Genomic DNA, 10,382 nt, shown 5'->3' with positions numbered 1-10,382 from the left:
TATAAACATGTTTATTGAAATTATAAGATAAAATAAGTTATATATATATAGACTTATATAAAATATTCACAATTAAGACTTCCCTGGCTAAGGGCCACAGACCTAGCCTAAAGTGTTAACTAAATGCTTTTAAGTGTTGAAAAATAGTGACAGACCTCAGAGAAAATGGCAGCATGGAGTTCCAGCACTGTCAATGAGAATTATTATAGTTGGTTCGGAATTTTGTAATATAGGTGAAAGCTCATGGTGGCAAACCTTTCCTGGATTTGTTGCCAAATGAGGAAATGACAAGGAACAGTGTAACTGGTAACGGTGAGCTCCCAAAAAATAGCAGGCTTGGAACTAAGGGCTCCAGCACTGATGCTGGCTTTCTCTGGCCCTGAATCCAATAGGTGAACCAAGGCCTACCCCCACTGGGGCCTGCCTATTACAGCTCCCAACTGCTTCTCAGAACACCATTTGAAGGAGGATGACTGCTGTTGTCCTGGACCTATTCCCTCATCACATGTGACACTTGCAGTGTAATTAAGGGAAGGCTCATCATCATGATCACAGACTGGGGTAAGGGGCACTGCAGGATTTCAAAAAGGAATTAAAAGGATAATGAAGGAGAACATTGAGCATTCAGGATATACAAATAGCTTCTGAAAAAACAGCACAAACAGACACAGTGAATGATGGTATTAAATATTCAGGACCTATGGTCCTCTCACAGCACATTCTACATTCAATGGTGGGAAAATGCTTGTCAACTTTAAGCACACAACTGATTCCCCCACAAAGCTTTTATTCAGTCATGCAAATTGTAATTTTAAAAACACAGCTTTCTAAGCCAGAGGCTTTATTTTAATTTAGCAATCACCACAGCCAGTGCTTTAAGAGGGAGCCCAGCAGTTGATTCTGCATTAACTTCCTGGTGTGAAAGCTCCCCTGGCTTCCCAGTCTTGGCAGTTAACATTTGCCAAGAGCAATGCCCATTTATTAACTTTGTCTCTGTAAATATTCTGGCACATAATTGCCCTAAAAATGCCAACTGGGAGTTTCCCTTTTTACTCCCATTTTGTGTGGCAATTCATACTGCATTCATGCCATGGGGGCTCCCAAAGCCCCTCCTTTCCTGCCTCCATTTTTTCTGGCTCACCTGAGTCTTAACTTTTCTGACTAAAGACTCACCAACCAACTTCTCATTTGGCCGGGGGAGATGACAGTCACAAGGTCCATAAAGGCCCAAGACTCCAGACCCCAGCCCTGCACTACACCTCAGGCTCTACCACCCCTCACTGGTGCAGGAAGCTGTGTCTGAATTCTCACGTCATGAGCCTTATCCACGCATCTTGACCACTTTTGAAATCTAGAATCAGGTATGGCCTAACTCAGAGAGTCACCATTTCCTTCTCTGAGATCACATACTCATTTGAAGTAAAAACAGCCAGACATATTTGTAACTGCTGTGCCCGTGAGCGCTGTTGGAGGATAAATCTGCCAACTGTGAGCAGGAAAGGCCACTCACATGTAATTCATGCTCGGAGGCTCCCAGGCCTAGGAGCTATGCAGTCTATGAAATCGGCCAGCATACTTCTGCTTGACTGGACAGACTTATGCCTTGAGTGTCTGTGACAGAGGGAGTGCTTCCACCACTGATTGCAAGGCTTACCATTGAGGTGACTTGGTGAACAGTTCAAGTTATCCCTGAAACCTCAGAAAAAGCAAACAGACTGTGCTGAATCTGAAGCAGTATGGGCAGTGGGATGTCTGCACTGTAACCACTTTACCAAAACCTTTGAGCTATCTTCTTCACAAGGCTACCCCCTTTACAACCCCACGAAAAGCTATCACCCCTTCTTAGAACTTCTGCTCTATTTTCTTAGCCTCCCTTCATTCAGCCTGTTTGATGTTCTGGCGACACGGTCTGTAACATGTCCTCTGTGTCCCATTAAGTGTCTCCTTAAGGGTAGAATCAGATTTTTCACCTCTGTCACCCCCACATGGTTTGGTTCATTTGAGTGCTCAACAGGCTCTTTAGAGTAGCCTAAGGCATATGGCAACCCATCAGAAAAAGCCTCGATTTTTGGCAGTCTGATGGCACCACTCACAGCTGCAGTGGCCTCACTGGATCTCTAGCTGATCCTAGGGAGGACAATCCAAGGCACATTACTCAGGATGCAACAGGGGGTGGGGAGGCAGGTGGCACAACCCCAGCCCAATCCAGTATGTCTGCACACAAGGACTCCACAGCATCCAGCCTCTCAATCTGTACCAACTTTGTAAGCAGCTCAGGGATGCTGTAGCCTGCCGTGCTGATGCGGTCAAAAAGCTGCATGCCATCGGTCATTCCCCCAATCTCATCCCTCTTCAGTCCAAAGCTCTCTGCAAGGTGGCGCCACGTTTTCACAACAGCTTTCTCAGAGTTGTACGTGGAGCTGAGCATTCGGCTTGTCTTCTCGAGGCAATCAAATGGCAGCTCTGTGGGGCTGAGACCTAAGAGAGGAATGGTCACAATCACATGTCACAAATGGAAGTAAACAGGAGCTCAATATCACTAAACATAAGAATTAACACCAATTCTATATAATCACTTCCAGAAAAAAGAAAAGAAGAAATATTTCCCAATGTGATACCAAAACTAGACCAAGACAATACAAAACCAGAGACCAGTATCCTTAACAAAATATTATTAAACATAATTCAACAGTATTGGGGCTAGAGAGATGGCTCAGCAATTAAGAGCACTGGTTGCTCTTGCAGAGGACCCAAGTTCAATTCCCAGTACCCACACAGTAATGAACAACTGTCCATAACTCCAGTTCCAGGGGATCTGATGCCTTCTTCCAACCGCCTTGGGCATTGCATGACATGGGTGAACTTACATACATGGAAAATAAAAATAATAAATAAAAAATTCAACAATATCAAATTATGTACCAGACAATTATGTGCTGTGATAAGTGACATTTATTCTAGGGATGTAAGCCTAGTTCAGTATTCAAAAGTGAATATAATCCATTCACAAAAATTAATGCAAACTTTTATAAAAGTCTAGAGCTAACATTATACTCCGTGGTGAAAGCTGAGTGCTTTCTTAAGACTAGGAACAAGGCAAGAGCTTCTGCTCTTATACTTGTATTTGATATTGTGTTAAAAGTTCGGGCCAGGTGTGGTGGCACACACCTTTAATCCCAGCACTCGGGAGGCAAAGGCAGGCAGATCTCTGTGAGTTCAAGGCCAGCCTGGTCTACATAGTGAGCTCCAGGACAGCTGGGGCTACAGGGAGACCCTGTCTCAAAAAGACAAAAGAAAAAAAAGAAAGAAAGAAAAAGTTCTTGCCAAAGCAGTGAGTGATAAAAGGGAAGAGAAGGTTTATGCAAACTAGAAAGGAAGGAATAAAACTGTCCCTGTGTCCGATGTGACTGCCTATGCAGAAGGTATAAGAAACCCCCATGACTGCTGACAAACACAAAAACTGGATGAATCTCTATCTAATTGATATGTGAGGCCAACCAATCACAAAGAATGTGTATTGTATGATTCAACTTTTATCATATCCTTGAAATGACAAAATCATAGCAATAGAAAACAGGTTAAGGGGTGCCAGGGGCTCAGTGAGGGAGGGTGTTGATGGAAAAAATGGTGAGGCTGTAAAACGGGAGCAGGGTAGGTCCCTGTGGTGATGGAAGGTCTCTGTCTTCACTGTGTCAACATTAATGTCTTGATCAGCTTTTCAGCTGTTATCATGAGGAAACACTGGATAAAGAGCACCCAGACTTTGCTTTATTTCCTCTTATCATAAGTGGTAAGGATATCACAATAAAGAACTTAATTAAAAAGAACCAGACAAATTTGATGTCTGGGGTTCATCCCATACTAATAACATTGGGATCTTGAGGCAGATGGGGTGGGCTGGGTAGTCAGAGGCACTGAAAATTAAGGTCTCCAGGTGTTTCTACCACTAGAAACATTTGAGGGTCTCAGCCTTGGCTGGGTCTTGTCATTACTATGACATGAGGAGATACACATGCCTGGATTGTCAGGGAGTGCTTGAGGGCACAGGTTTGAAGCTCTCCTCCTCCAAGGCTCACTAGAGGGCTCTTCTTATGGGTTAGGCTCTATGTTAACTGGAAAACCACTGTCCCAGGGCTCTGGGCTTTCAAAGCCAAGACATTCTTTGGAACAGAGAAGAGCTTTTGGAATGCTGGAATGCAACTCCCAGACCATATTCTTCTGGGTCAACAGCACCTACCATGCCAGGTTTGATCAAGCAGGCTGACCTGGCATGCATTTATGGAGTAATGCCACATTTTGGCAGGCAGTCAGGAAAAATTCTTGGCCCTGGAATTCATGCTCAGTGGTTATTTCTGGCCAGATAGAACATCTAACCAGCTTGCCCGGGCTGAGGGTCGGCACCTTGCCCACTTGGGGCATGAGTGGCAGCATGTGACCCACTTCAGTCCCACTGCTCAACTAGACCAGGAGTATGTGGAGGGACGCCAGGAAGGGAGGAGGTAGGAAAGTCCCCTGACATCAGGGTTTATCTTCGGGGTCAACAGAAGTTAATTTAGGGTTCAGATTTTGCAGCACTGGGAGGATTACAGACTGAAATGCTTATTGTTCTTATCCTGTTGCTTCTTCTCTGCCTGTGGCAGGCAGTTTAAACTTGCTGCTCAGATGGCAGCTTGGGAAGGAGAAGGGAAACACTCCAAAGCCAGTAGAGTATAGCTTGTTAAACTAAGGAGGGTACTGTGAGGTACAGCCATATGCTGCATAATGGCATTTCTGTCAATAACAGAAGGCAGGGGTTCCATAGGATTGCATTGCCTAGTGATACTGTAGCCATCTTAGTTTGCATCTGTACTCTCTGATGTTCACACAAGAACAAAAGCACCTACCTGTGTGTTCCTCAGAATGTGTCCCTAATTGCTAATGGCACTGATTGACTGTACCGGACATCATCAGACATTTCCCTGATGCCAATGCGGACACAGGCACAGGAGCTCTGTCCTCTGCCCAATGTGGCACTGCACTAGCAAGCAACCAGGGCTGTCTCCTGTCTTGTGAGGAAGGCACCATGGGAGTGCTTCAGCCAGACTGGGAACCAAATTCCCTTTCTTTCCACAACAGAAGTCAGCTCATATGGCTGTTCTGATTTGGGGCCTGACAAGTTGTGTGGGCAACTGTCTTCAGGTTCTCACACAGGAGTCCCTTTCCCATGGCTGACATTGGGGAATATCACCTCAGAGAAGTGTTCTCGGAATGACTGTCATCCTTACCTTCAACAACACCACACACGTTGGCATACACATCCAATATCTTTTTCCTTCGGCTTTGGATCTACAAAAAACAGTTAAGAGAGTATTCATCTTCAGAAAAGGGGAAGGTAGTAGTGAAGACCCAAGTCTTCCCTCTTCATGGCTTCGCCCTGATGACTGGGGACACTTGCTTTGCCATGGCCATAGGTGGAAACAGTCTGAACACAAGAGGAAGAACTTCCCTAGGGTTTTCCACAGGGGCCCTTCTTGGGCTCAACAGGACACCAAAGCTATAGTTGACATCAGTGGGTTTGGAAGGATAACAATGAGGACCCCAGCCGGCCATCAGGGCAGCCATGCATACAGGGGCCAGTAGAGCTACAGAAGCCTCTTCTCCTCAGGGCAAAGAGCTCAGTACAAGGACAGGTACTAAGTGATCCTGGGTATAAAGACCCACACCTATGCCATACAGCATGGCTTCCAGGTTCTTTTAGAGAGGTCAGTGAGCCCAGAGCATGGTATCCCAGCAGGATCAGGCCAGATCCAGGATCCCAATGGGGCACTTACTATCAATAGTGTTGCCTCAAAACACAGCTGCTCATGGTTTGGCTGGGCTGCCTGAAGCAGAGTAGAGTGAATATAAGCCAGAACCTTGGGGAGCCCACTCCCTGTGCCACAAACATTCCAAGGCAGCCTGCTTTCTTGATAAGCCCTCTGGACAATTTGTATGAATCTATTGCTACGCAAGAGAAATATGTGTGTGTGTGTGTGTGTGTGTGTGTATGCATGTATATATACATATATAAAATCATTCCTTGGTTCTAGAACCTCCGAGGATACCAAAGTCTACGGATGCTTAAGATCCCGACGTAAAATGACTTCCTATTTGCATAGAACCTATGTGTAGCTCCCATACACCCTAAATCATCTTCAGATCATTTATAATAAGTAATACAATGTAAGTGCTGTGCAAATAGTTGCTGAACTGCATGGTTTGTGGATTAATAATTAATGACAAGAAAAAGTATATATATATATATATGTTATATGTTTGCTACAGACACAATTTTCTTTTAATCTGTGTTTAGTTGACTCCATGGATTCAGAACTCATAGATACACACACAGTCTGTTTGGATATACACCAACATGTTTTCTAAGGTTTCTTTTCTGGTTCTCTTTTGTTTGTTATTTTTTTTGTCTATAAAGCAATATAATAAGGCAGTTTTCTATTTTTGGATCTATTGTTCTGCCCAGTGCCCTAACTGGAACCTTTGAAAGAAACAGTGTCACAAGAGCTTATTCAACACAAGGGGTCTTGTCTGGTGGCTGTGAGTCACTGCATTGTGAGCCTTGTCACAAGGGCATGTAAGCTGGAGCCTCACCCCAGAAGCCTTGTTGCTGGGTGCAGGCTTCTCCCTGGCCAGGTGAACCAGTGACAGCAGACACAGCTCTGGGGACACCTGCTTGTCAGGGGCTGGCTCCTCGTCACTGTCCACGCTGCGACTCAATAGCTGCTCGTTCTCAGAGGAGGCATCATTCTCACTGTGGAAACAAGTGAGGCACTTGTTACTGGAGCCTGGGAAACTGCAGCCCCGATGAGCTGTCTTGGTGCTGATCTTGCCTTCCAGGTATAGACAAGAAGACATAGTGTCTTACTCCTCAAGTACTTTCTGTACCTCAGGAGCTCTAGGTAATGGGACATCAGATGAGAAAGACACATCCCTGTGCCCTGCTTAATAAGCAAGTCCAGTCCAGGGTGGCCTTTAGGTATCTGCGTGGGACTGTTAGAACGCTGTAGGCTCTGAGGGGCTAGGGGTGCCACTGAGGGCTGCACTGCACAACTCTCCACTCAGATACCAGGGATGCTCAGAACGGAGTCACTGAATATGTTCTAGATTTTCTGTACTTGACCCCAGTAAGTTAAGTTCAACCTTCTGTCTTCATGTTCTCAAGCTTAGATGGCTGGTGCTTAGTTCATGCAGGCTTTCTAGAATAATCATAATAGAGTAAGCACAGCCTTGTGCCTAGGAGCCACTCTTGACCAGTAGCATGGCCCGGATGCATGTGTGGCTTGTGGGAGCCACTGTGAACTCCAGAAGGTGGTCAGGACGAGGGACATGCATCTAGTGCCATGTGTGTAATGTACCCTGCTCGATGCTCCTGCTACATAGGACGTGGTGGTGGCCTGGGCACCTATGGGCTGGAGCTTAAGCCCTCAAACTAGTCCAAATATAAGCAAAACAATATTCCTTTTTGCTAGGCACCCTGCTCACTTTATGTGGTTTGGCTAAAGACCTTTTTAAAAGGTGCTAAGTTTGCCACACATCCTTGCCCTTCACCACTCGCTTGCTTTCTACTTTTGGGAGTAAGAAATCCTGGAAAGGTGGACAGGGCAAGCTGAGACAAAATGGGGTCAGAGACCTGCACAATGCTGCCAGAGCCCTGTCTCAGCATTGCCACCATGTGTTGGTATGCATGGCAGGGCTCAGAGCGCAATTTTCCAGATTCTGAAAAATGACCAATGGGAATTGAGGTATTGTAGGAACTAGGCCCTGTCAAGGGCCTTATGAACCTCACATGGACTGCCCACTTCTCTTCCTACCGGGCAGAGATGCCTGTATTGGAAGTGTTGAAAACACTGGAGTTCTTCAAATGAGATAACGTACTAGTCTGAGCTTGCTCAGCGCTTGACCTCTGAGTGGAGTCATTATTCAGGAGTAGGAAAGGCTTTGTTGAGTCCACATATCATTGTGGGAAGAGCCTACATTAGGGCAGGAGGAGGGTTTGGTCCCCTGCTCTTCCTGCAATTGGTTTGGCAGCACTTGGGAACTCTATACCCCAGCTCCCCCGCAAAAGACAGATGGGACCTTCCCATGCTAGTCTGTAAAGCCATGGTGCAGGGTCTGGCAGGGAGGGTTTACATACTACCTTGCTGAGAACCAGTGCTGAAGAGTTCTAAGGACCAAGTCCAAATGACCACCCAAGGGGGACAATGGGAAATTACCTCCCTCTTAGGCTGATTTTAAAGTAGAGGCACATTCCATGACCTGGCGCTTGGTAAATGTGGTAAAAGACCATCTGTTAAACCTCTTTCTCCAACTAGTAGCTCAGACCGTGGGGCTGGAGCTACGTCACCCAGTGGTGAGTGCCAGCAAGTAACTACTTGCTCTACATACCTTTTGGGGGTCTTTGTGGGAGTCGCTGTCAACTTCTGGAATTCACCATTCTCAGGGAAAGTCACCACACTGTCTGTAGGAAAAGAAATTGGAAGTGGGAGACAGTTAGCTTGTAGCTCTGAACTTGGCTTTTTCTGCTTGCTTCCTTTTTGGCAGACCTGCCTGATAACCAGGCCCCTGTCTGGGGACAGAATAGGTGGGTGCACTGTTCCTCTTATGTGGCCTGTAAACAGAGGCAGTCAAGAGGCTAGACTGCCAGGTATGAGGACAAGGTGGACATACTCCACCCTGGTGCTGGATATCTGTAATGGGGTAGCATGGGCTGTGTGTACAAACCTGGAGCCTCTTTCTTCTCCTCGTGTGTGCTCCCCGGGGCTTCCACAGTCTTTCCTGGAGGACTGGAGCAGCAGGCTGCTTGGAGAAAGAGGAGGGGCATGAGCAGCCTGGTTTTCCCAGGGAAGGTGATAGTGTTGGAGTAGGAGCATGAGTGTGCGGCTGTCACCTGGGGCTGAAGGCTTTGTCTTCATGATGTAGAACATGATGATGAGAACGATAGCGATGGCCATGATGAAGATGGTAGACATGGCGATGATCAGGGCAGTGGCCAGATGTCCTTGGCCTGAGAGCTCTGCTGGCATCAGGGAGAGAAAGATGAATGTCTCTGAGGGGCCTTCCTTCAAGCTACAGAACCTACCAGAAGACCCCATTAGAGGAGTCTTCTGGGGACCATACTTAGCCCAAAGCCTGACCCTCAAAGCATGCTTTGGCTGCTATGTCAGGACCACCCATCCACTCCTCCATACGCTCAAGTGGGCTCACCTATACTAGTCTAGGAACACCAGGACGCAGGACAAAGAGGTTATTCCTGGGCTGCTTGCACTTTGTTCTAACACTGGGATCCTGAGAGCAAGGTGGAGATGGGGGAAGAAAGGCCCACAAACAAGTGTCCTGAGACATCACAGTCCAAGTTTGGGCATTCCCAAGCATAAGTCAGGATGGGAAAGTCCACTCCTCAGGCTAGAGCTTCAATTCCTGGTTTGGCTGGTACCTGGTACCTCATGTGATTTTTGTCCTCAGTGTAATTACAAGAGCTCCAGGGTAAAGAGGGGCTGAACTGACTCACCGATTCCTGTGTTACCACCTGACTTGGCTGGTTTTCTATGCCAGAGCAGTTCGCTTGGTTCCCATTGGACATGTGGGATGTCCTAAAACTTACTCTAATTCTCCAAAATAAGTCAACAGGACACCCTGGTTCTCACGAAGCAGGATCCAGATGACCTGTCACTTAGATAGGCAGTGCCAGGTATCTGAAGCTCTGGGCCATCTGAGGAAGATGCCAGGGCTCGGAGCCCATTGAGGTTCTGAGCCTCTCAGTGTTGTCTGGTGTGCCTGTGACATCACTGAGCCCGGAGGATGGATGATGAAATGTTTCAGTATTCTCAGTTACATGTTGTTCCTGGGTCCTGGGAGAAGCGAGATGCTCATGTCCTCACACTGTCTTCTGTGTAGTGTGTTGCAGGCTGCGCACTGATACCTGGAGGGTGCTTGAAGGTGCCCCAGGTCTCATGGAGACTCACCAAAATATGCTTAAATAACAGATGGCATTAAAATTATGGAGAAGGAGCAAACCAGCTCAAGGGCTTTCTCTGAAAGAAGCATTAGACTGGGCTGGTGGGGTGTGTGTGCAAATGAAATACAGCTGTTGAAAATGAGTTTTAAAAGTGTGAATGTCAGCAATAGAATTACTGTTGACTTTGGCTCCTGACTGTCTGAGCATCTGACCTGTCACCCTACTGAGGTGCCGGAGCGCTAAGACACCCATGACTAGCAATTCTACCTCAATATCCTGCAGCTGTGGTTCCCAGGGTGATTTGTGTGATTTGGTCACATTAGGGCAGCAAGATGGAAGGGCTCTGTTTTTATTGCCAACTGCTGTCCCCTAGTTCTCCCCACTCCTGCCC

General features: G+C 46.7%; 1 protein-coding gene across 2 annotated transcripts in view; it reads right to left on the bottom strand.

Annotated features, from left to right (window-relative positions):
• Positions 1–10,382, bottom strand: part of Edar (ectodysplasin A receptor) — a 71,885-nt gene continuing 61,503 nt past the window's right edge. Inside the window, exons 7-12 of one of the 2 annotated variants that reach the window (XM_029570656.1) lie at positions 8,924–9,052; positions 8,758–8,832; positions 8,422–8,494; positions 6,628–6,787; positions 5,265–5,325; positions 1–2,478 (exon numbers count right to left, since the gene is read on the bottom strand). In XM_029570656.1, coding sequence (XP_029426516.1) covers positions 2,156–2,478; positions 5,265–5,325; positions 6,628–6,787; positions 8,422–8,494; positions 8,758–8,832; positions 8,924–9,052 — 821 coding nt within the window. In that variant the 3' untranslated portion in view covers positions 1–2,155. The remainder of the gene's footprint in view (positions 2,479–5,264; positions 5,326–6,627; positions 6,788–8,421; positions 8,495–8,757; positions 8,833–8,923; positions 9,053–10,382) is intronic. The other variant, XM_008847569.3, reaches the window with a different exon arrangement.

This window comes from Nannospalax galili, unplaced genomic scaffold (assembly GCF_000622305.1).
Source record: "Nannospalax galili isolate Female #2095 unplaced genomic scaffold, S.galili_v1.0 scaffold323, whole genome shotgun sequence".
NCBI classification, from domain to species: Eukaryota; Metazoa; Chordata; class Mammalia; order Rodentia; family Spalacidae; genus Nannospalax; species Nannospalax galili.
Note: the sequence above shows the minus strand (reverse complement) of the source record. Positions and strands in the feature narration are given on the sequence as shown.